The sequence below is a fragment of the Felis catus genome, chromosome B3 (assembly GCF_018350175.1).
Source record: "Felis catus isolate Fca126 chromosome B3, F.catus_Fca126_mat1.0, whole genome shotgun sequence".
Classification (NCBI taxonomy): domain Eukaryota; kingdom Metazoa; phylum Chordata; class Mammalia; order Carnivora; family Felidae; genus Felis; species Felis catus.
Genome location: NC_058373.1, coordinates 30,421,483 through 30,447,436, shown reverse-complemented (window position 1 = coordinate 30,447,436; position 25,954 = coordinate 30,421,483). Strand labels below are relative to the sequence as shown.

The window sequence follows — 25,954 nt, the reverse complement described above, 5'->3', positions numbered from 1 at the left end:
GGTGGGGTACTTAGCACACACAGGCACTCAGAGAAGGATGGGATTTGTTTGTGGGGGCTGAGGTAGTCAGGGGTCCACCAGAAGGAGAGAGACTGAGTAGGTCCTGAGGTGGTAGCAGACTTTACAGAGACACAGAAAACAGAGGATTCCAGAACTGGGGACGGTTGTTTGTAGAAAGAGTGTGGTAAGGCAGGTTCATTTCCAAAAGCATTTGAGGCATTCTTGATACTGACCTCTGTTTATGCATTGGATGGATGGATGGATGGATGGATGGATGGATGGATGGATGATGGGTGGATACGTGGATAGATGGATGGGTGGATGGATGAACGTCCTTGGGTGCTGTGGGCCCAGTAGAGCTCTGCTGCCCAAGAATCTCATCCTCATGTTTGCTCGGTTCCTTTGATGTCACTTTATAGTGAACTTGTTGAGTGTGGACCCTGGGGCCAGATCCCTGGGTTCAGATCTCAGCTCCACCTCTGCCTAGTTACTTAATCTCACTGGGCTTCAGTCTCCTTAGCCACAAAGTGAGGATAGCAAGGGTATTTACCTCTAGGACCGGCAGGAGGATTAAGTAAGCTAACATGCCAAGTGGTTAGAACAATGCCTAGTATACAGTAAACTCTCCAGAAATGCTCACTACTCATAGTTTAGATCAGTGATTTGTTCACAATCTTTTCCCTGTAACTGGTGCAAAGATTTGATTTTGTAGCTGAGAAAACTGAGAGCCAGAGAGGTGGCATGACTTTCCCAAAGCCCCCAGCCCACAAAGCTGTCTAGAATGCCTTCCTTCTGACCCCTGGGGCTCAGGGCTCGCTGGTCTGGGCATGGCCTGGTGACTAGTTAACGTGCGTAGCGTTAGTGATAATGATAATAGAACAAACATGGCAGCCCTACTCCCCAACCTGAACAGCAGCACTTTAATAATGATGTACATCTTCCATGTGCTTCTCCTCACTTTATTCCTGGCCTCTTTCTCTGAGGCAGCCACTATCCTAACGGTCTGTTTAGCATTGCCTTGCCTTTTTAAAAATCATGCATTTTAATAGATAGACATTGTTCCATTTGTATTACTTTTGAACTTTGTAAAAAGAACCTGAAACTGCAGCCCTCTCGAATTTGCTTTTTTTGTTCAACATCGTATTTGTAAAGCTTCCTCTATATTGTTGCGGATAATGGTAATGTAGTTCATTTATTTCCACTGATGCATAATGTTATGTGGTTTGAACATAACCCAGTGTATTTATCATTCTTTTATTGATGGGCCTGTGGGTTGTTTCCCTTTTTGTTCTTACGAACAATACTGCCGTGAACCTTCTTGTCCTGTCTCCTGAGGCAGCGTGCAGAGTGTCTTGGGGCACACAGCTAGGAGCAGAATTGCTGGGCCATAGGGCATGTTCATATTCAGCTTTACTAGAAAATGTGCCAAAGTGTTTTCCAAGTTGGTTGTACCATTTATGCTTCCCCCCCAGCAGGAGAGGAGGGTCGCCCCTGCTCCCCACCCCTGCCAGTACTCAGTATGGTCAGCCCTCTCGGTTTTTACCAATTGATTGAGTGTAAAATGGTGTTACATTGTGGCCTTGGTTTGCATTTCTGGAATTCAAGGTTTCTGGTGTATGAAATGGGGGTTGAGAGGGCAGCAGCCAGCGTGTAACAGATGCTTAGGAAGCGATTGTCCCTTTTGTACGTCAGCATCTCCAGTTGTGGGGTGCTGTCTGTACAAGCCCTGAGCTCAGGGAGGGGCAGGAGCAGTCAAGAGGACTCCCCAGGGAAGTGGCGATGAAGGAGGAGGGAGCAAGGAGAGATTAAGTTCTGCACAGTTAAGCCAAAGGAACCCCCGTGGTTCTGTGTTCACCCCCAGGATGGGCACGGGGTGATCCTAGCTTTGGAGAGGGGGAGAGCCCGTGCTTCATTATTTTAATAATGCACAGTCCATTTTAATAATGGCATTGGTGAGTGCTTAATAAGAGATTGGTGACCTGGGGAATGAATACTGGATGGAACAAACGTATATTTGTTCTTCTTCATTCTCACCTCCTCGGGGAGTCCTCCCTGATTGCTCTTGACCATTGCATGAATGAAGGGTGGCTGAGCAAGGTCGTTCCTGGATGTTAGCAAGGTCCCCCCAGGAGGCCCTCTGCGTACCCACAGAGGCTGAGAAGCTTGGTGCTGGCAAGGTAATTTGAGGCTGCTCCCTCTGCCAGCCTGGTGCACCAACGATTGATTCCAGGCCGCTTTCCCCGCCCAGACCTGGGCCCCTGGAGCTGGTTAGAAACGAGCAATGGGGCTGGCGGAATAATTATGCCTATTTCATGTGACACCCAAATTGATTGCCGCCAGGGTGACATTACCAGGCCATTGTTCCTTGTCTCCAACCTCTTATTACATGTTATTAGGGTGTGTGGTGTGTGTGTGTTTTTCTATTTTTTCCCATTTCAGGGAATTAATCTCTCTCTGCCACCTCCTCTGCTTCCCCCTCCAGAGAACCTGCTCATGTCTCTGAGAAGGAGTGGGGCCCTGGCCAGCATGCTTCCTCTGCCCGGCCCAGCACAGGGCTGGAGATGCAGTTGGGAGGGACTGGCCATCTCACGTCCCTTTACTTAGGTGCGAGATGGGGGTATCTCAGAGGTAAGAGGGGCTGCTGAGGTGTGGATCCTAGCTGGCAGAGGGGTTTTCCTGCAGTGTCCCTGATCCATAATGCTCTGCTTGCATACCTCTGATGGCAGGCTACTCACTCACTACTCCCAAGGCAGATCTTCTATCCTGAGCCGTCTGGTCTTCCGTTCGATACCTCACACGGAGCTGAATGGGCCTCCCCTAGGACTCTGCCCGTGGGTTTTGACTCCACCCTCTTGGCTTGCACTGGACTCTGCACCCTCTGCCTTCCCCTTAGAGATTTGCAGAGATGCCTCTCCCCACGCGTGGGCTTCTCGCGAACAGACAGCTGCGTGATGGCAGCAGTCGTGCCTGAGCAGAACGTGGAACCTGTGTGTGTCTGACCAGAGGGGCGCCCCACCCCTTGATTCTGACTTCCTTCCGCGTACCAGGTTGGGGAAATGGGCTTTGGCAAGGGGTTGGACAAGACTCACTTGAGCAGAGAGGGCTTTGAGCAGTCAGTGGTGATAGAATGGCAAGCGGTTTTATTTATAAAACTGTCCATGTTATAAAAAAAAATTCACTGGGCCTCAGTTTGGATGTATTGGGGGTTGTTTTTAAATCTTTTCCCCTTCTTGAGGCAGAAATAACTCAAACCTTCACTTATCCTTCATCTAGCCCCATTGTGGTATCCTGTCTGGCATTACGTTGGGGAGAGACGCTGTAGTCAGGAGGCTGGGATTCTTCGTAGGCCTTAGCCCTGAGATGCTGTGGGACCTAGGACAAATCCCTCAAGTTCTTGGGCCAAATTCCCCTCACCTGTGTGGTGGTCTCTGGGGTTACCATGCCTATAGAGGCAGACAAGTTCAGTAACCTTGGGCAGGTGAACTAGTGGCTTGGAGGCTCAGTTTCCTCATCAGTGAAGTGGGGTTAATGGTTCCTCCCTCACAGGGTATGTGGTGAGGGTTGGCAGGGTCATTCCGCAAAACACTCAGTATATGGGTTCGATATAAATGTCTCTTTCCTTCCCTCTCTTTGAATTCTCTGCCTCCAGCCTTGAGAGGGCGGTGTGAAGTCTGCTGTCCCCTTTTCTGAATAAGGAGTTTGGAGCCCTGAGATACAAAGCCGTTTGCCCACAATCATACCGCTCAGTAGGCCCTTGAACCTGAATCTGGGAAAGGCAGTATGCAACCCTGGCCAGGACAGCCTTGGGTCCAACTGCCTCAGTCCTAATCCCAGCTCTGCCATCTGTTGCTGTGTAACTTGTGGCAAACTGCATCACCTCTCTGTGTCTCAGTTTTCTGATCTGTAAAATGGGGATCAGCCTAATAAGATTGCTGTGAAAATTGAACCAAGTTCACGTTTGAGTTCGTATTATGCTAGCTGTTTGACCTTGAGCAAGTTATAGAACCTGTTTTTGCTTCTGGTTTTCCCATCCGCAAAATGGGGATAATAACATGGCCTACCTCAACAAGTTGTGGTGGCAGAAATGAATTATTTTTTTAGTTTATTTGAGAGAGAGAGAGAATATGAGAGAGGGAGGCAGAGAGAGAATCCCAAGCAGGCTTCACACTGCCAGCACAGAGCCCGACACGGGGCTTGATCTCACGAACTGCAAGATCGTGACCTGAGATGAAACCAAGAGTTAGACACTCAACCAGCTGAGCCATCCAGACACCCTAAGAAACGAATTTTTATACGGCAAGTGCTTAGAATAATGCCTGGCACACAAGAGGCCCTCATTATCATTATATTTATTAGTTCTCTGGCCTTCCAATGCCATACTGTTGCTCTCAGCAAGCTGCTCCCTGCCCTGGGCGGGTCTCTGAGGCTATGAGCTCCTCCTCACTCAAGCTCAAGGCTGATGGCCCTCCCAGGTAGGGACTGGCTGGTTTCCAGGCTTCCAAAGCCTGAGACGGGCCGATCTGAGTTGTTCCCAAGGTAGAGGAGCCCTGAGGACTGGGGCAACCAGTATGCATGAGGGGATCTGCTAGGCACCTCCCAAGATGGCCTGGGTGGGGGATGGAGCCAGAGGCTTTCTGGGGCACCTCCTTGCCCCTTTGAACCTATGTTGGTATCTTAGACTCAGAGAGGAGGTGTGAAGGGAGATGTAGGGGTACGGGACCTGGGTTTTCCTTGAGCGCCATCAGGTCACCACATGGGTGCTTGTCTACCCCTCCTCGATCGTGGGACAGCTCCAATCCAAGTAGGGGTGCTGTCCACTCAGGTGACCTCAGTACAGACAACTAAGAAGCTTCCTAGAACCAGTGGCTTCCTCCCACTTCCCCCAGGACAGCTCCTAGCTTCCGGGCTGGACTCTCACCTCAGAAGAAGTCTGTGAAGAGACAGGCAGCGCCCAGAGTGGTCCAGGGTCACCCAAGGTCATATGGCAGGGCAGGTGCACAGTGGGCCCTGATTGGAGCCCAGGCCTGGGACCCGTGAGCCCCATGCCCTTTGCTTACCCAGAGGGGGGCTCTTCTAGGCCTTGCCCCACCCCTGCTCCTCCCCACCAAGCTGGCCACTCCTGGCGGCCTATACATAGAAACCTTTAAACACTAAGATGCTTTGACAATTAAAATTCATAATTTATCCTAAAAACGGCCTGGAGCTGTGGGCTGGCCGGAAGGCTAGCAGCTCCTGAGATCAGCTGTGCTCCGGGGGGGTGGGCTGTGGGGTGGGCAGAGGCATCCCTCCCTCACATGCAGGGGGCAGGTGTTTGCCCAGGGCCACACACAGAGGCAGCTGGCCTAGCCAACGGGCAGGCAGTCACCCCGTGCCCAGTCAGCACCCTCCAGCTCGGCTGTGGCCGAGAGGCCGGGTGAGCACCTTTGGGAGAGGCTTGAGTTTCCAAATGCGCCTAAGAGATGGGGCTGGTGGCACTGGGCAAGGGAGGATGTGGAGTGGTGGGAGGAGGGACAGCAGGCACACACACCCACACAGGCCACCCCCCTACACACACACACACACACACACACACACACACACACACACACACGCCCCAGGAGCCCAGCAACTCTGCCAAAACCAAGAGCAAGAGGAAAATAAAGAATTATACACGACAAAGGACATGACCTCAATTTTCTTCCAGGTTGATTTTTCTCTCCCTGTGGGGGGCAGCTGCAGGAGGAGGAGAAGGGAGAGGGAGAGGACAGGCCAAGGCGGGCAGGCCAGCCCAGGAGGAGACAGACAGAGGCTGCCATGCTGCCCGCCCGCTGACCGCACAGACAGGATTTCTCCTGCCGGAGGCCAGCCTGGGCACCGGAACCTTCCTCTCTTAGGGTTCCCTGTCCACTCAAACTCCCTGTGCCAGGGGGCAGCCCTTGCCCAATTAGGCTGGCCAGGGACTGGGTTTCCCCCATTAGCTGCTCACACCTTAAACTATTATCAGCCATTCACACCTCAGCAGGGATTAGCCCTAGAAAGCTAGAATGGAGTGGCTTTAGAAGGAGCCGGGGAGGAACCATCTGGATTTGGGGTAGGAGAGAAGCAATTAGGAGTCCCTGGGTGCTTTCCACCCCTGCACACCTTTGCTAGCATATTCCCTCCCTCGAAAGTGCCTTCCCCCTGCTCCCTTCTTGGCCCGTGGAAATGTATCTGTGTTCAGCCTGAGCTCTCCTGACACGTCCTCCTCCAGGAAAGCCCTAGGAGGGGCTGTTCTCAGGAGTTGTTTGACTGGCTCTCTCTGCCCCTTTGAGGATGGGTGAGGTTCTGTCAGCCCTGGCCCTGCCCTGGGGGTTCTCAATCTGGGGGACACAGAGGAGGCTGCAGAAGCTCCAACAGGGAGGAAGGGAGAGAGCGAACACAGCAGTGGCGGGCGCTCCTCGGACACCGGACACGGCAGAGATGAGAGGGGTTCCCAGGAGGGTGACCCCTTCTTGAGCTGGATTCTGAAAGCTGAATGCGAGAGCTCTGGGCATGTGGTGGACAGCCAGCCATTGCTAGGGGAGAAACACCCCGACCTAGGGTGACTGTTGAGGGCTTTGTAGCCAAGCCTCATGCCACCCCCACCTCCACCCCTCCCCCGGCCACATGACCACAGCTGCCTCTGAGCCGATAATACACTTCCCACTAACACACTTCATCCTTTCATGAAATGGATCCAGTGGCTCCATGTCCTGGAGCTGAAGGCAAAGAAGGGACCCCAGGCAGGCAGGGACTTGGGGACAGGGCAGGCCACGAGGAATCTGCCTCTGTTCTTTGGTCACCCTGCATGGGTGCCTTCACTTTTCTGAGTAATCCAACCTACCTCATGGGGTGGTGGTCAGGACAGGAGATGTAACGGGCCCAGGGCTTGGGACATGCAGCATGTGCACAGGAGCTCACGAAATGGGAGTCGAAGCTGTGGGGCAAGCTCTCGCTCTGTGTTCCCCTGACCCGGGCCAACCTTCCCTGCCCACTGTCCCAGGTGCCCGTCTTTCTCCTCCGTGTTCTCTGACTCTCTCTTCTCCTCCCTGTCTTTCCTGCATGGCCGTCTGTGTGTCTTTTCTTCTCTATTGCTGTCACCTTTCCTCTCCTGCTCTTCCACGCATTTCTTGGTGGCAGAGCTGGATAGGGCCGTAGGCAGACGTTCTGATGCCCTCAGCCCCCTCAGGTCCGCCAAGTCCCTCGTCCCTCCTCACTCCCTCCTGTTGCAGACCCAGTCGTAGTAGGATGTCAGGACAGGAGGTGAGGGGGCATATGCCCACCTCATTTGCACGTGGGGCAACAGCCCACCGCGATTGCTCAGGTCATAAGGCCAGGCTGACACCCAGAGGTCCCGAGCCCCCAGCAATGACAGCAGGCACCTCCATGCCAGGGACCTTGTGCCTGTGTGTTCTGGGGAGGCCTGCGCTCCCTGAAGAGTGCTGAGTGGAAGCACCATGAAATATTGATACCATAAACCTAAAATGACAAAACCTTCTATTCTGTGCTGCAGCCCACCCCAAATTAGGTGAGATTCTAGCACGGACAATGGCAGCAGGCACAGGAGAAGAAACTCAGTGTGTTCAACGTGCATAGTCGAGGAACAGGTCGGGTCTGGGGGGCAGGGCGCCTACCTGAGCTCTCTAAGGGCAGGACCCCCCCGCCCCAACCCTGGGGCCTTCCCCAGCACTGCCCTGACAGGCCTGCCCCTCCCTGCTCTGCCTGTGTGTCCAGAATTCCTGCTTCACACCAGGCAGCTCTCGGGCAGGCAAGCTGACCAGGGGGAACAGAACTGTGCTGCCCCCTAACTTTGTGCCTAGGCCTGAGGGTGAATGAATTCCCTTCAGGAAGGCTGAGTTCTTATCTGTCAAATGGCTACAAAATAATCTCTTTTGAATGCTGCCTTAGGAGATGGAATAACCCTCACCCTCTCCCCAAGTCTACTCATGGGTGATCTGATGCCCCTTCTGTCCCCACCAGTCCCCTTTCCCATCCTGAGCCCCACAGGGGACAGCCCCACTGGGGAGCCTTTCAGATAGATCCTTCCGGGCCCGGTGGAACTGCAGTTTGGGGCCTGAGCCCCCACTCCTCCTCTAACCAGGTTTGAGAATGTTGACTTTCTAGCTGGTGAAAGTCATTTTCTGTTGTGGGCTCCCTCAGGGATCCTGGAATCCAGCCCCTCACTGTTATCGGGAGGAAATAGACCAGAGAGGGCAGGCCTTGCCCAAGGTCACACAGCAGAGTAGGCGTGGCCGAAGAACCATTTGAGGCCAGAGTGGGGAGCAACTGAGCCAGGCATATATACCCCAGGATAGGAGTGAGAGTGTGATGGTGGAGGCAGCCCTTTGCAGAGCAGGTCTGACAGCTCAGCTTCTCTCACCACTCTGGGATCGGGAGGGCTCAGACTGCTGTGTTGTCTGAACATTGTGCCCCGGGCACAGCTCTCCCTTTGCCTGCCCACCTGCCTGCTTTCGATGTTTATTCCCTTTGTATTTATTGGTCCAATTTTTAAACTCTTGCCCTTGTGGGAAGCCCTTCAGGGGGCAAGGATCCAAAATAAAACGCTGATTAAAATGCATAAAACACTTCTCTGCAATTGCAGGAGTAACCAGCGGGATTCGCCCTGCCAGGAAGGCAGGAGCACACTGCCCACTCAGCAGTTCTGGTGACCCCCTCAGACACAGCCCTGTCAGCACCCCTCAATGACAGGGGCCCCCTGGGGGTGCCAGGCCAGGAGACTAGGCCCCGTGTGCTGTGCTCCTGCCGTGCCAGCTCGGGCAGGCTTCTTAACCTCTCCAGGCCTCAGTTTCCCCACCTTTCAGGACAGCCACATGTAAAAGGTGAGGGATGAGGCAATTAGGAGGATGTACCCTTCTGAAGCTATCTTGGTCCCGGGGAGCATGGCCTGTCGTCTGCGGGTCTAACTGCCAGGCCGGAGTGTGGCAGCCACACCAAGCAATGCTTTTCCATCGACGTATGTGAACTCTCCACTCTGTCATTGCTCAGCGGGCCTGCTCACTCACAGGGCCTCAACCCCTGCACAGACTCTTGCATACATTCTTTCAGAGGACACCCCTGGGCGCTGCTCTGTGAGACAGAAGCACCCGTGACTGTTTGACCCAGGATTAAGCATACATCACGGGCGCGGCGCCAGGCGCTGAGGATCTGAGCGTATTTGCCTCTTTGTTCAGGTTCCCAGGAAGCTCTCACCTTTAGTCGTTATGCATGACTTCGTGGGATTCTTTCCTCACTGGCTGGCTTTATCTTTTTATCTTGTTGCATAATGTTTTCTGTCAGTTGTCTCAAGTTATTTTTAGAACAAGGTGTGCTCTACAGCAGTTATGTAACGTCACTACTAATAAGTGTAAGGTGCTTCAGTGTCGTGGGAAAGAGTTGATTTCTGACTGCATAGGTTCCGGATGGCTTCGTGGAGGAGGCGACGTTTGGAAAGGGAGGTCACAAAGGCTGCTAGGGCAGGAGGCTGGGAGAGTCCTCCAAAAGCAGATGGTTTAGAGCCAGGACAAGGTGGGGACACCTGGGTGGTTTCACGGAGCAGACTGGTGGCAGAGGAGTACGTGGGTAGGTTGAGGCAGGGTGGTGGTGGCTTTGAATGCTTTATTCTCGTGTATGTGAGGGACTTATCAGCGTCTCAGGTGCCCTGTGCCCTTTCTGTCCCCCCTGTCAGTCCTCAGCCCCCTCTCCAGCAGCCCCCACTTCGCCCATCAGCCCAGCCCTGCGCTGGGCGCTAAAAGTCCTATTTACCTCTCCGGGTCCCCAGCCTCATACCCGCGCCGGCCCCAGCTGCCGGCACAATTACTTATTGATCGCCTGTCAGGATGTTTGCTTTTCTGGTGGGTGACTGGAGCATGTGTGACTGTGGAAAATGGCCTGGTGGGGGTGGGGTGGGGGAGGCTGAACCACAGGAGTCTGGAGAGAGGATGAGAGGGGCTGAGGGGAGGGGGGGTGGGCAGAGCCGTTGGGGATGACAAAACCTTGCAGATTCCATAACATGTCATTAACACCCAGAGCCCTCTCCGGTTAATCAGTCACTTAGTCGATCAACAACCAGGGAGCACTGTCAGTCCTGGGAGACTGCGGGAGCACCGGAAGTTGTGTGGCATGTCTCGCAGACTAGAGCTCTGGTCCCAGATCCACCCCCTTCTACAGGCTGGGTTTCCTTGGGCAGCCACAGGCTCTTTGAGCCCCCCTTGCCTGAAGAGTTGAAGTGTGGATGACAAGACCTGTGGCCTTGAAAGCAGAGGCTCTGTACAGTGTGTGTTGGGGTGAGGGTGTGCTGGGAGAGATGGGAGAAGGGCCTGATCAGGGGCAGAGATGTGGGGCCCTCCCAGCCTGGGCGTCCCCTTCCTGTGGTGAGCCCCCCTTGGCACCATGTGTGTGGGGTGTGTGAACAGGGCAGAGGCCCAAAGGTGGCATGTGAGCAGTTGGGCTATTGTTTGGCCCCCAGAGACCACCTGGCCCAACCCCTGGGGTTGCAAGAAGTCCAGACTAGCCCTCCTAGCTCCCTGCTGACCTTGCTGTTCCATGGGGTGGAACAGAGGAGGGAAGGAGGAGATGGCAGAGGCAGTCTGGGCACAGGTGGGAGCAAGTAGCCTCTCAACACAGCTGGGGGAGAGCCACGGGGGTGGAGGGGGCGGGGAGGCTCACTCTCCCACACCCCTTGCTTACTCCACCTACAGCCTGTACTCAAGCTGGGCCCCCTCCTGGTGCCACTACCCCTGTCACGGCCACCCAAGCCCGTCGTGTTCCTCAGGGCCCAGCTGTAACGAGCCTTGCGTCCTCAGTGCCACAGTGTGGACGGGCGCCTCCAGCTGCCACTGCCGTCCTGGGCTATGGGAATCTGAATGCTCCCACCTCAGACTAGCAGCCTCACAGAACCCCGGCTCCAGGAGGAGTGTGATCGGAACCCCCAGAGACAGATGGGAGACATCAGGGTAGAGTCCTGGGTTCTGGCGGGGGTGCCCTCCACTGATCCAGAAACCCCATTGGGAAGCAAATTAATGCACACTGACAGGTGCCACTGGGTTTGCTGATATCCCAGGACTCTTGGGCTGGGGGCTCAGCTGCAGTGCTGGTGAGGAGGGCGCCGTGGTGTCTGTGCCTGAGGAAGTTCAGGCTAAAGGCTGAGAGGGTGGCCCCCAGCAGCCTCAGAAGCCCTGGCCTGACAGCCTGGGGACCAGACATGCTCCTCTGCAGGCTGTTTCCAGAGGCTTCAGCCTTTGGGCCCCTTTGATTCCCTCGGTGAGCCCCGAGGCCACTCAGCAGGTCCGGCTTTCTCCCTGATGAGCACCAGGGGAAGCTGAGGCTCGGGGCGTGGGGTGGGGTGCGGGGTGTGTGCCTGGATCACATTGCCTGTAAAATGTAAACTGTAAGGGAGGCGGATGCCACCTGGGGTGCCGATGTCAGGCTCCTCTGAGGTGATCCTGTCCTTTCAGGGAACCCCCTCAACCCCAGGGGTGCTGGGAAATTCCTTGGGAGGGCTCTGGGCAGGATAGGGAGCAAGGAGGAAGCAGCACGGGGTGGCAGGAGGCTCTCCGGCTTGGGCATCGGGACCTCACTGTGGGGTTCCAGGAGCGACCTATACCACTGTGGACCCCCAGCTCTCCGTGTCGGGGACATTCTAACAGGGGCAGGAGGGCACAGACTGGGGTCCAGACAGACCCTTTCCTCTAACCGCCCCCTCTGTCCTGTGCTTGCTCCTGGCTGCAGGTGAGCGAGAGGATGCTGGCGGGGGGCGCGAGGAGCATGCCCAGCCCCCTCCTGGCCTGCTGGCAGCCCATCCTCCTGCTGGTGCTGGGCTCGGTGCTGTCAGGCTCCGCCACGGGCTGCCCGCCCCGCTGCGAGTGCTCGGCCCAGGACCGCGCCGTGCTCTGCCACCGCAAGCGCTTCGTGGCGGTTCCGGAGGGCATCCCCACCGAGACCCGCCTGCTGGACCTGGGCAAGAATCGCATCAAAACGCTCAACCAGGACGAGTTCGCCAGCTTCCCACACCTGGAAGAGCTAGAGCTCAACGAGAACATCGTGAGTGCCGTGGAGCCCGGCGCCTTCAACAACCTCTTCAGCCTCCGGACACTGGGGCTGCGCAGCAACCGCCTGAAGCTCATCCCCCTGGGCGTCTTCACCGGCCTCAGTAACCTGACCAAACTGGACATCAGCGAGAACAAGATCGTCATCCTGCTGGACTACATGTTCCAGGACCTGTACAACCTCAAGTCGCTGGAGGTCGGCGACAACGACCTCGTCTACATCTCCCACCGAGCCTTCAGCGGCCTCAACAGCCTGGAGCAGCTGACACTGGAGAAATGCAACCTGACCTCCATCCCCACCGAGGCGCTGTCCCACCTGCACAGTCTCATCGTCCTGAGGCTCCGGCACCTCAACATCAACGCCATCCGGGACTATTCCTTCAAGAGGTTGTACCGGCTCAAGGTCTTGGAGATCTCCCACTGGCCCTACTTGGACACCATGACACCCAACTGCCTCTATGGCCTCAACCTGACATCCCTGTCCATCACACACTGCAATCTGACCGCCGTGCCCTACCTGGCTGTGCGCCACCTGGTCTATCTCCGCTTCCTCAACCTCTCCTACAATCCCATCGGCACCATTGAGGGCTCCATGCTGCATGAGCTGCTACGGCTGCAGGAGATCCAGCTGGTGGGCGGGCAGCTGGCTGTGGTGGAGCCCTATGCCTTCCGCGGCCTCAACTACCTGCGTGTGCTAAACGTCTCGGGCAACCAGCTGACCACACTGGAGGAGTCAGCCTTCCACTCGGTGGGCAACCTGGAGACGCTCATCCTGGACTCCAACCCGCTGGCCTGCGACTGCCGGCTCCTGTGGGTGTTCCGGCGCCGCTGGCGGCTCAACTTCAACCGGCAGCAGCCCACCTGTGCCACACCCGAATTCGTCCAGGGCAAGGAGTTCAAGGACTTCCCGGACGTGCTCCTGCCCAACTACTTCACCTGCCGCCGCGCCCGCATCCGGGACCGCAAAGCCCAGCAGGTGTTTGTGGACGAGGGCCACACGGTGCAGTTTGTGTGCCGGGCAGATGGCGACCCGCCGCCCGCCATCCTCTGGCTCTCACCCCGCAAGCACCTGGTCTCGGCCAAGAGCAACGGGCGGCTCACAGTCTTCCCCGACGGCACGCTGGAGGTGCGCTACGCCCAGGTACAGGACAATGGCACGTATCTGTGCATCGCGGCCAACGCGGGCGGCAACGACTCCATGCCGGCCCACCTGCATGTGCGCAGCTACTCGCCCGACTGGCCCCATCAGCCCAACAAGACCTTCGCTTTCATCTCCAACCAGCCGGGCGAGGGAGAGGCCAACAGCACCCGAGCCACCGTGCCTTTCCCCTTCGACATCAAGACCCTCATCATTGCCACCACCATGGGCTTCATCTCTTTCCTGGGCGTCGTCCTCTTCTGCCTGGTGCTGCTCTTTCTCTGGAGCCGGGGCAAAGGCAACACGAAGCACAACATCGAGATCGAGTACGTGCCCCGCAAGTCGGACGCAGGCATCAGCTCTGCCGACGCGCCCCGCAAGTTCAACATGAAGATGATATGAGGACGGGGCGGGGGAGGGGCAGGGACCCCCCGGGCTAGCCGGGCAGGGGAAGGGGCCTGGCCGCCATACGCTCGCTCCTCGATCCTTCCCGCCTCTCCCTGCCCCTCCACACACACACTCTTTTTCTTCCTCCCAGCCCCATTCCCTGCTGCCCGCCCCACCCCCCCGCCGGCCCTCACCGCCTGCCCTCTTCCTAGCAGGACCTCAGCAGTCCAGGCCTGGGGACCCACCTGCACAGGGGCACTCGTTGACAGACTGGAGTCGGAAGCTGACAGACCGACATGCAGCACAGTCAATAATTCAATAAAAAAAGTTACGAACTTCCTCTGTAACTTGGGTTTCAATAATTATGGATTTTTATGAAAACTTGAAATAATAAAAAGAGAAAAAAAAACACTATTTCCTATAGCTAGTCGGAATGCAAACTTATGACGTCCTGATTGCTCCAGGGCCCTCTTCCAACTCAGTTTCTTGTTTTTCTCTTCCTCCTCCTCCTCCTCCTTCTCTTCCTCCTTTCTCTTCTCTTCCCCTATGGGGAGGGATCACTCAGGAAAACAGGAAAGGAGGTTCGAGCCCCACCTGCCCGGGCGACCGACACGAGCAGGCAGCGGGGCAGGTGCGGGCCCAGCTCTGGGCTGGCTGTTTGCAGGGAGCAGGTGGAGGAGACAGGGCTGCCTGAAGGGGGTGGGGGCTGTCTGCCAAGCTGCCAGGAAGCACTACTGCCAGGGGTTGGGGGGCCTGGCTCGGGTGTGGCCGAGACTCTGGACAGAGGCTGGGGTCCTCCCGGAGGACAGCACAGTCAGTGGAGAGAGCCAGGGGCTGGAGGCGGGACCGAGGCCTGACTTCTGGTCCCAGCTCTGCTGCTGACTTACGGTGTGGCTTCAAACAGGTCATTGACCCTCTCTGGGCCTCAGTCTCCACATCTGTACAAATGGAAACGTTACTCCCCGCCCTGCCTACCTCACAGGGCTGTTGTGAGGAATTGATGAGATGATGTATGTGAAACACTTTGTAACCTGTAAAGCGCTGTGCACATGTGTGGGTGACTGTTCTCATTATGGTCATTATTATCTCACTGTCGGGGATGGGGCTCCCGAAGGGATCTCCATGGGGTCAGGGTTGGGGGCACACCAGGGGAGGGCCGCTCCAGGGACTTTCAGAGGCTCCTCCCAGGACAGCGTTCCAGGCCACCACCAACCATACTCTGAGCCTAGTCGGGGCTCTGAAGAGTCATGGGTTTGGGGGTAGGATCCAGACACTCAAGCTGATCTAGAGGGTCAGAAGCGGCCCCGCCCATTCACACCAAACCCAGCCATTCCAGACTCGGCCCTGGAAAGGCATGTCCCGGATGACAGAAGTACAAAGAGCCAGCCAGGTCACCTTGTAACTTGCCCTGACACCGTGGGCCCTGGCTCGAGAAGCTGGGCCAACGACCCATGTGCTCATCCCCATCCCCGTCAGGCAGGGGGTGCCCACCAGGGTAGGGAGGCCTGGCTTCTCCCCTCCGAGTTTCCTCTTTCTCCTCAGGGATTACGCGGATTCAGCCCCACGGTGGGCCCAAGATGACCCTGCTCCCTGTTAGTCCTCAGGCTAGGGGAGAATCCAGTGACGCAGACTTAAGCTGAATGTGAAGGGGAAGCAGTGGGGAGGTCAGCACTTGACAACAAGACTTCAGAATGTAGCTCCTCCATCCGGGGCTCTTCCTGGGGCTCACACCCCCAACCCAAGTTGGCACGGACTAGGTAGCTGCATGCCTAGCACCTTCTAAACCAAACCTCTGGTGGGGTGGCCTGGTGAGCAGAGTCTGGCAGGGAGTTGGCACTCATTCATTCATTCATTCATGCATTCATTCATTCACTCACTCATTCATTCATTTATTTGATCCACAGATGTACCTGAAAGCCTGCTCTGCTCTCGGTTCCCAGCTGATGCAGCTTACAGCCAACAGCTGGGACAGACTGCCCCGATCCACCTCTCTCAGCAACAACCCCAGGACTGTCCCTGATTCTGGGTAAACCTCAAGCCCTTGGAACTATGGTTTTATCCCTTGGAAGAAACAGGAACATCTCTCTATAGGCTTCTGGAATGTTGGTGTGGAAAGGTTGATGATCCCTGCAGAGCAGCCTAGACTAGTGATTATAGGCTCTGAGGTTTGAGGTCAGATCTGGGTTTGAGGTCCTGTTCTAGCACTTACTAGCTGTTTGGGATTGTTACTTAACTCCTCCGAACCTCAGTCTGCTTATCTGTAACATAAAGATGATCTTACTACTTTTGGTTGTTAGGACGTTAAATGAAGGAGCATAGGTGTATTTGTTGATTGATGTGGTGCCGGGCACTCAGTGAGCCCTCTACCAGCGGTGGTGGTGATTACTATCAAGGCCAACTCCGGTACAGATGCAGAGACTGAGGACCAGAGAGGGTGGTAGCTTATTGAAAGCCACACAGCTTCTAGGTGACAGGACCAGGGCCTGGGAGTTCCAGAGTCCCAGAGCCATAGCCTTCTAAGCCTGGCTTGGGACTTCTTAGAGCCAGGCCCGGGGACTCCCATCGGCAGGAGACCACAGGGGCACAGGAGCATGGAGGGGAGTCCTTGAGCAAGGGGGTGGCTTGTACACCACAAGAGGCCAATGGTATCACTTGAGGCCCCACGACCCTGAGAGGGCTGCTCACCTCCAGAGAGAGACCAGAGCACAGACTCTCCATAACCCCAGCTCTAGATACCTTGGTGGGCACTGTTCTCCCTCAGGAGCCAATGGGAGCCGATGGCTGACAGTGGGATTGTTACTTAACTCCTCTGGGATGCCTGGGGCTTCACAAGGTCTGGGAAGAGGGCCAATTTATTCTCGGCCACCATGAGGCAGCCAGACCTCTGAGGAAACTCAAGGACACAAGAAAATTGTGAGGTTGTTTTTGGATCGGGGAGAGAGTCATTTTGGGGGAATGTGAACGCCCAGGGCGGGCGGCTGGGTTGGCCCGAGCAAAGGCAGCCTGGGCTTTAGTACTACCCCTTCTTAGCTGTGGGACCTCCTTCTGTAGAAAAGAGGAATGGACTTGACTTTTAAGAGCCCTGGCCAGATTTAATGGGGGAATAGCCTGAAAAGTCAGGCTGAAGAGGTTACTTTCTCCATGGCCTGAGAGCCTCTGATGGGGAAAGAGGAGGAGCAGGTATCCTCAGCCCCAACTGTGTGTGAGGCACACCCACCGCTGGGAGCCTGAACCCAGAGGTGGTCTGGGCGGCCCATGTTGCACACAGTCCTAGTTAGGTCTGCCTCGGGCCTGGGTCCAAGCTATTGGGGAAAAGGCAAGATAATCCTGAGAGTCCAGCCTGGTTTCCAGGGGACCGAGACCAGAGGCAGCCTCCAGGCTTGCTCCTCCAGGAGACAGGGGTGCCTTGAAGAGGGGTGGTAGGACTGGGAGCCTACCTTGGGCAAGCGAGTGAATGTGGACAAAGACGGCACCCAGCTGGGTGAGTATTAGCAGCCAGCACCCGGATCACCACCACCTCTGCCCCACCTCTGCTTCACCCTTCACAAGCCCCTCTCTGGGGCTCAGAGAGGGGAAGTAACCCCCTCAGAGTCACACAGCAGAGTGATGGCTGGGGCGTGGGCTTTGGAGTTAGGCAGACCTCAGTTTAAATTCCATCTCAGATAGTAGCAGAGTCACGCAGTGGAAGCGTGCTGGGCCCATAAATTCCATCTCAGGCGTGACAACTTTTTGGTGTGCAATAATCACCACCATTATTAGCATGGCATCCTTATGGACAAGCAGGGGAGTGGTAGTTGAACTCAGGAACCGAGAAAGGAAGGGACTGTATGGGGGACAGTGAGGGACAAAAGGAGCTGAAACTTCAAATGAGATCGGGGTAGAAGCCAAGCCTGGTGATGCCCTCCGAATTGCCCCTGAAGGCTCAGGGCTGTGTGGAAGGATAGAGGCAGACCTCAGGCCATCAGGGCGGTGTGCCCAGGACAGAGAGAGTGGCCATGCCCTGGGGCCCTGGAGGACAAGGCCCTCACCTGCGTGCATGTGCGGGGATGGAGGTCACAGGGAGCAGGGGGGAAGGGGTCAGAGAAGCAGTGTAGACCCTAGCGGGTATTAGGAGTCCTGGGGGGCCTCGAACTTTGGGGGGCCTGAAGACAAAGTTCATGAGGTACAAGGATCAGGGGCAGCACAAACCATCTGGAGTTAAGTGATTTACTGGGGACCTCACAGAACTTGGTTCCATGTCTGTCAGCTTTCCTGCGTCTCTCCCAATTTGATGTCCTCTGATAACACAGGGTTAAAAGTCACCTCCGCTCCCATTCCAAACCCCAACTCCAGCCTCCTTCAGAGTCTGACTTGCTAGGATCTCTGATCTCCTCATTCATATTCTCCAGAGAAAAAGTCTGATTAGCCACCTGCCAACCAATGGATTGACTGCCTCTAAATCAGGTGCTCGTCTCCTTGTCCAATCAGCTCAACCTGATCTAAGCCAAGTTTGGGTAAAGATGGTGCAGAAAGAGCTAAGAGACATACCAATTATTTATTCCTGCATGTCAATCACCCCAAAACTTAGTGGTTCAAAACGACAACCATTTATTTGCTCCAATTTGCAACCTGGGCAGGGCTTGGTAAGGACAGCTCATGTCAGTTCTGCATGGTGTTGATTAGGGAGACTTGCCTGGGGCCAAAAGATCCAAGGTGGCTTCTGGCCATGTCTGTCTCAGCTGGGGAGGTTGGAAGGGTTAGAGGCCAGCTTCTTTATTTCCACGTGGTCTCTCCAGCAGCCTAGCTGGACTTTTTTATGGTGGCTCAGCACTGCCAAGATGGCAAAATGGAAACCGCCAGGTCTCTTGAGGCCTACGCCAGGAATCGAGGCAAGTCACAGGTCTGCCTAGATTCAAGGGGAGGGAGGACAGACCCCAGCTCTTGGTGGGAAGAGCTGCAGAGTCACGTAACACTAAGGGCATGCAGGATGCAAGGGTTGTTGCAGCCACCCCTGGGGACCTCCACAGGGACCTCAGAGGTGCCTTTGTCCTCTTAGGAACCACTCATTGGCACACAGGCCTCTACAGTGTACCCAGGAGTAAGGAATTAGCGATGGTGACTGGCCTACAAATGGATCTCCGGCTGGTAAGTAAAGAGTCGGGACCTGAAGCAAGTTTGCCACCCCTGGTCCAGTGTCCTTTTGAGCAGAAGCAAGAGGCAGGGTCTCCCGGGGGTGATATATTGATGGTAATAATAATAGCTATTGTTTATCTGGCCAGGCACCAGGCCAGACACTTTGCCCACATTGTCTTATTTAGTCCTACCATGAGGAGGTTCTAATATGCTCCCTTTCAGATGAGAACACAGGCTTGGGGAAGAGAAGGGACTTCCAGGGGCCCACCACCAGGTAGGTGATGAAGCCAGGATTCATACACAGGGCACCAAGTACTTCACAGCAGAAAAAGCACCAGACCGGTCCCCTCATATTAAACCACCCCAGACTCGGGCTTCTCATCTGTGGAGCTAGGCACAGCCATATCTCTTCCTGTGGCCTCCTTCCTTTGTAGGCTGGGATGAGTCCGTAGTGGACAATCTGCTGTGGCACAGGTGGGTGAGTGCAGGGGTGGGGTAATGATCAAGGCTGCTACCAGTCAGTTCCCCCTCCCAGCCCCAAGTCCACCTGGCATCTCTACGGGACCCTGAGATCAGAACACAACAACACGAGGCTGGGCGGCCTGTTCTGAAAACCTAGAGTCTGGCCCTGGTACCTAGCGGGTGACCGGATACTACTAGACGGGGGTCTGAGAGTAGCAGCCTTGCAGCACAGCTCTGGGATCAGGGCCTTCCCCTGGGTGCTCCAGCTCTGCCTGAGGGAGTTGATTGCTCAGACTGTAAAGGGATTTACAACCTCCCCATAAACCTATTATGGCTCATCCTGTGTCCCCAGCCCTGGCCCTGTCATCATGCCAGCGAACTGCTGGTGTCTGGGAAGGCGAGGGTGGTCCTTTGGGGGCTGTGGAGACTAAGCATCAGCCCCAGTACCCATTCTCCCAATTCCGTCATGCCCCAGCCCCCATGCCAACCCCTGCCCTTGATGGGACCTCAGCAGGGACCAGGGTCTGGCTCTTGCTCTGCCTCTCCAGCTAGATCCCCCCATCCCTTCACTCTTGGCTGGGCTGTGACACACCGCCCTGGAGAAGGCTAACCCTGGGGATGGAACAGCAGGATGTTCCGGGGGGAACAGAGGAGGAGGAAGCTGAAGGCAGAGCAAAGAAAAAGCCAGTCAGGAGAGAGGGGGGTGGGATGGCCACCATACCCAGTTCCCAGGATCCAGAGCTCAGCCCAAAGGCAGTGACTAGCATGCCTGTCTCCCTGTTTCAATGATGAGAAACATGAGTCTCAGAGAGGCTGAGCCACTGCCCTACGTTGCACAGCTAAGCAGTAGCAATGGTGGAAAGCGCGCGCACGCGCACACACACACACACACACACACACAGATGTTTGTTGTGTTCCCATTTTGCAGATGAGGAAACAGATTCAGAGAGAATTGGCAGGTCCAAGGTCACAAAATGAATGAGTCAGTAGTAGCACCAGCTCTGACTCAGCTGAAAGGGGGGTGGAGACAGGGAGGCAATTGCTGTGGCATCCAGAAAGCTCTCCCATGGGAAACACAAGGTTAGGCTGGCCCCAGGGTGGCACCCAGTCCCGGAAGAGGTGAGCAGCTGGAGGCCCTGACTTTGCTCTCTGACTGGCAGGCATTTACATACCTCGTTAAAAAATATGGCGTCATAAAGAGGAGAGACATACGCACCGTGAAGCCTCATCTCCAGTCTCCTGCCAGCCCCAGAGCCTCTTACGGGACACTCCAAGGGCACAGGCAGCAGACCTGGGTGGGAGGGGGGTATGGCTGCCCCTTGGCAGCACCCAGAGCTGGGACGGGGTGTCTGTCTCTCCTGGGCTCTGTCCTGAGCTCAGTGTTGTGAGGTGAGATACTTCACGGTGTGACCTTGCTCCAATCCCTGAGCACTTCTAGGCTGACCCTTCCCAAGGGCCTGAGAGAAGGTTGTACCAACTGGGACTCCCCACTCCCTTCTGGTTTCATGGTTCACCCCAGACCTCAGTGGTGTCCCTCATCCCACTTCCTTGCCCCCACACTGCTGCTGAAGTGAAACAGGAGTTATAGCCTCTCTAGTAAAATGACATTTACTGCCTGGCCCTGTGCTTGAGCCCATAAACCACCCTCGCCATGCTGGCTACCGACCATGCAGTCACCTGGAACAGAGGCCCAAGGGGCCTGCCAGCCCCTCCACCTGGCCTTGGCCCCTGCAGGTTGTCTTTCACCCATTCCCTGTAGCCTTCCTCAGGTGCTTCTCAGTCCGGAGCCAGGATACAAGCACACCCTGGATATCACCTTTCTGGAGTCTTCCTGTAACCTCAGGGAGCTGCCTATCTTCTGCCACTTGGGGTGAGCCCCTGCCCCCTCTGCCTTACTTTCCCTCTCTTACAGCTGAAGCTGGAGCAGATGGGCCGCAAGAGCTCGGCTAGGGAAGATGACCATGGAGAGTGGGAAAAAATCCTCTGCTCCGGGGTGAGTCCAGGTGGAGCCACCAGCGGGGAAGTGAGACTGGTGGACGGCCTGCAGCCAGATGTACCAAGCAGGACTGCCTGACCCCTGGCTGGCAGCTGGCCGGCTGGGAGCCAGGAGGCCAGCTGTTTCCTTTCTCCTGTGGGGCAGCTGGAGGGGAAAGGGACACGGCAAGGTTGATGGCCCCTGCAGTGGCCCATAGGCAGAAGGGACTGCTGGAAGCGTGGGTCGATGGGAGGATTGTTTCGTGAGAAGGCAAAGAGCTGGAGAGGCCTATGATGGTTTCCCAGGTCCCAGCGGCCTCCAGCCCTTCCCCACAAAAGAAGGCTTTCCAGACACAGGTGTAGGAATGGGAGGATGGGGTGGGGAGGTAGATAAGGGAGTCGCATCTGGTAAACACCCCGTAGCGGTGGAGTACAGTGTCCCACGAGCAGCGGGGGGCTACGGGAAGGTCACCATTCATGTAGCGAGCGCAGACAGGGGAGAACAAAGGCGGGTACGAGCTTTTCAACGATCCACAGGCCTTCAGTTCCAATTCCCCTGGCTTAGGATGAAGGAAAATGCTTTGAACGCTTCATTTCTGCCCTTGAAGCCTCCCCTCTTTTTTTTTCTTCAAAGTCTATTTATTTATTTTGAGAGAAAGCACATGCATGCAAACAGGAGGAGCAGAGAGAGGGAGAAAGAGAATCCCACGTAGGTCCCACACTAACAGTGTTGAGCCCAATGTGCGGCTCCAACTCACGAACCTGTGAGATGATGACCTTAGCTGAAATCAAGACTCAGACGCTTAACTGACTGAGCCATCCAAGCGCTCCGAATCCTTTTTCTGAGCTCTCAGTGCTCCTGTGAAAGGGAGGCAGATGTGTGGGGGGTGCGGGGGACTGCGGAAGCTGAGGCTGGTGTTCTGTAGAGCACCATCTTGGCCATGGGGAGCTATGGTGGGCGCCTGAGCATGAGAGGGACCCATCTCAGAGTCTAAGGAGGAAAGATTTGAGGTGTGGGAGCAGAGGAAGCAGAGGCAGAGAATGCACACATGAGTTTGCACACCTCTATGCTCACACACACTCAGGCACGCACACACCTACTGCAGCAGGCACACGTGCAAACGGATTTATACAGCCTCACACATTCTCCCACACACATAGCAATTCATGTGTTCATACACAAACCTTTCACACACCCATGCAAACACTCTCAGTATACACACTGGTACAGATAATACCTGCGCACACCGGTACATCACACTGGACATTCACTGGATGCATTCACATTAAAGCACAGATCCACAACGCAGAGCCCGCTTTGCGCAGCACGCAGCAGCACGGCCCACATGCCTCCAGGGGCCCCCTCGCAGAGGTCCACGCCCTGCCACCCAGCCCGCCGCCTCCCTGCTTCCTGGGATCACAGAGCGGCCAGGCCGGCCCGCGCTCGGTGCTCACATACCCTGCCCCGCACACGTGAGCCTGCGCACACACGAGCACACGCCTCCGGCTGCCCCGAGCCTCACTCCACCCTCAGAGCTGCGGCTGGCCAATGAGAGCTCGCTGGATGTTGTCTCCTAGGCGACCAGCGCAGCTGTCCCGCTGGGGGGGCGTGGCCATAGGGACCCCCACCCCTCACTCCCAACCCCTGTGCCTGCCTCCTTCGGCCCCTTGGTCCCTCGGAAAGGTTAGAAGGTGGAGCTAGGCTGAGGGCATGGGTGGTAGGGGCGCTTCAGAAGCTCCCAGATGTAGAGCCCAAAGTGAATCCCAGAGCCGCTGGTCCCCCTAGATAGGCCCCCGCAAGTGAGAGCACAGGTTCAAGATCACCCTGGCCAAAGATGCCTTGTGTGGTCAACCCCATGAGGTCTGTGAGAGGGCCCAGCTCAAAGGCTCCAGGGGGACTCTATGACCCATCCCCTTCTCCCCTCTCCAGAGGAATCTGAACAGCTTGCACCAGTATCCTTTCTTTTCCTCAAATACCCAAGCTCTTTCCCCTCGGGACCTCCCCACATGTTCTTCCCTCTGCTTGGGATGTCCCTTACTCACCTCTCCCCGCACCATACCCACTCATGCGCTCACTTCTTTCATTCTGGCAAACTTCAGCTCATGGCATAGGTCCCTTGCCTAAATAGCCCTTTCCTGGCCACCACTGTCTGTGCCCCCCATTCTAAATCAATCCCCTGGGTTAGGGCCTGCCATCACCGGGACTAGGCAAGAGCACACCCTGAGCGTTTGAATCACATCAAAACACAAGGGACACCAAGAGGTGGAGGCTGGTCAAAGGGGCCAAGTGTGGAATCTGGAGCCAGACAACCTGGGTCTAAATGCTGGCTCTACCATGTACCAGCTGTGCGACTTTGGGCAAGTTGCCCATGGGACTTGTGAGGATTCAATTAGATCATGCCTGTGTCTGGTACAGAGCAACTGACCAGTAAATGTTTGCTTCTACTATTCTTCTTCTTATGGACTCCCCATTATGAATAATGTCACCTTCCCCACACAGCTTCCAGACCCTGGCCTCATTCAGAACATGCCGAACAATCATGGGACGCTGGACCAGGAGACTCAACGGTGAGCAATGAGGGAGGGTTTGCCCCTCATACGCAGCCACACTTGTTCCGACACCAGGTCCAAGAGGAAGACTGAGTCCCATTGGGGCAGAAATTCAGAGTCCATGGCGACGAGCAATTTTAATTGTCTTTTATCCTATTGAATGGACAAGTCTATCCCTAATCTTCTCTCTCCCTCCTGTCCCCCAACATTAAAAGCAAACATGATTTTGAACAGGTCCCAAGGAGATTCTGTGGGCTTTTCACGTTCTTCAGCTCATGGGAGACTACTGCTCACTCAGGGTCGGCCTGTGGTTCTCAGCCTTGGAGAGAGCCGCCGCTGTTCATTCCACCTGCTCCTGTTGGAAGGGAGGCTGTTCCCCACCAGAGAGAGAGGGCTCAGTCACCGGAAGGGGCTTTGCACACTCAATTTGTAGTTATGTATTTCCCCAGGATTACTTATGCCTAAAATCTCACTTCTGCATTGTCTTCTTGGGCCTCCCTCCTTACTCTGCGTCAGGTCCCGGCTCAGCTCATCTGTTATCATGTCTGATCCTGGCCAGTTGGTTTCCCCTCCTTGAGTTTCACTTCCCCCTTCTATTAGATGGAGTAATCATTCTTGCTTTTGAGCATCCCTTTTGCCCCTCTCTCCTTCCTTCCCATGTATTCAATTGAGCATCTTGGCTCACCAGACACTGGGCTCACACTGGGATATTATGAGGAGCAAGACTGGAGAAGCTTCTGCCCTTGGAGAGCTTAGAGTCTGGTGGGGGAGATGGATTCCAACCAGTCAATCCCTCATATAATACAAATTTTTAAAAATTGTAATCAGATAACTATACTGGAATTAAAATAAAATAAAAATTATAATCAGAGATGTAACTAGCGCGCATTGTGGGAAATCACACAGATGGAGGTAGCTGAGGAGTGGTTCACAAAGCCCTCCTGCATAACAGCCATAGTAATTGAGAGAGTAATCGCAGTGCCCACTTGTGAGCATGCCCTGTGTGCGGCCCCACTCTCCTGTTCTCCTACAGTCTCTCTCAGGGCCTGGGCCAAGTGGGGTTGTTTTCAAATGGACAGCCCCCAACCTTTCATAACCTGTCCCCACTCTGGGGGGGGGGAGTTGGTAAGCAGCAGCCCCCCACTCTCCTATTGCAGCAGGACCTCCACTCTGCCCTGCTTTGCATAATTGGCTTCCTGTGAGATCCACTGGAAGCGATTTGGCACACCCTGGTTTATGTCTCTGCTCCACACTAATCAGCCAGGCGCCCTGGGGCATAATACTGCACTTCTCCCTAAAAACAGGGATAATCATTCCCACCTTACAGTTTGTTGGGAAGCTTGGCCACAATGCCCATGGAAAGTACCTGGCTTGTGGGATGTAGCCAGTAGGTGCCAGCCGCAGTCCTTTGCTGGGCCTTCCAGGGCTGTGGGGCTCCGGTCTGGAGTGCATTTTAGATTTCAGTGCTGTCTGTATCCAAAATGATTTGACTACAAGGAACAGAAACCCACTTAAAGATGTATTCTAACAAGGGATTTTCTATAAGCAGGTAGTCTCAGGGAAGCCCATCACAACCAGCTCCCCCTCTTTCTTGGTGGCTTAGGTTCTGGCTGCACAGAAGCTCAGGTTACCTGTCTGTCTCCGCAGAGACAATCAAGGGGTGTCTGACTGAGCACAGCTACCCTAGGAGGGCAGCCCCAGGTCCCCATGGCCTCTTTGTTCAATTCTAAATTCCCAAGAGAAACCGTGGTGGGCCAGGATTAGGTCAGGTGTCCACCCTTTGTCCAGTCAGCTGAGACAGGACAGAGACAGAGAAGGCTGCCTCTTCTAGGTTTGGGGAGGAGTGGGGTCTTTAAGTAGGAGTGTGAGTGGAGTGAAATGGTGGCTTTCCCTAGATCAGCTCGCTGCACATCAGAATCACCAGGGGAGCTTTAAAAAATATTGCTACCTAACTCCCACTTCCAGAGATTCTGATTTCATTGGCCTGGGGTGATGCCCAGGTAATAAAATTTTCAAGACTTCCCCAGGTGATTCTAAAGTGCAGCCAAGGTACAGACGGCCGCTTTAAAAGCTTCCTGCTGGCAGAGTCCACGCTGCTGGTGTCACCCAACCCACTGGTTCGTCTCACTTCAGGCCAGATGAGAGTTTCACCCTCTGTGGTTTAAGTCAGTGATTCCCAAGACATACCCCAGATAATATGAAGTCGGAATCCTGATTCCTTGGTCTGGTCCAGCCCTACTGAATCCAAATGTCTGGAGAGGAGCTCTGCTGATTCTTATCACCAAGCAAG

General features: G+C 55.3%; 1 protein-coding gene across 4 annotated transcripts in view; it reads left to right on the top strand.

The window, feature by feature from the left end:
* The window catches only part of LINGO1 (leucine rich repeat and Ig domain containing 1), a 196,716-nt gene extending 182,096 nt beyond the window's left edge, over nt 1-14,620 (top strand). For all 4 annotated transcript variants that reach the window (XM_045059005.1, XM_045059004.1, XM_019832024.3 and 1 more), the window contains one exon: nt 11,725-14,620. In XM_045059005.1, coding sequence (XP_044914940.1) covers nt 11,737-13,581 — 1,845 coding nt within the window. In that variant the 5' untranslated portion in view covers nt 11,725-11,736 and the 3' untranslated portion in view covers nt 13,582-14,620. The remainder of the gene's footprint in view (nt 1-11,724) is intronic.
* The last annotated feature ends 11,334 nt before the right edge of the window (nt 14,621-25,954 follow it).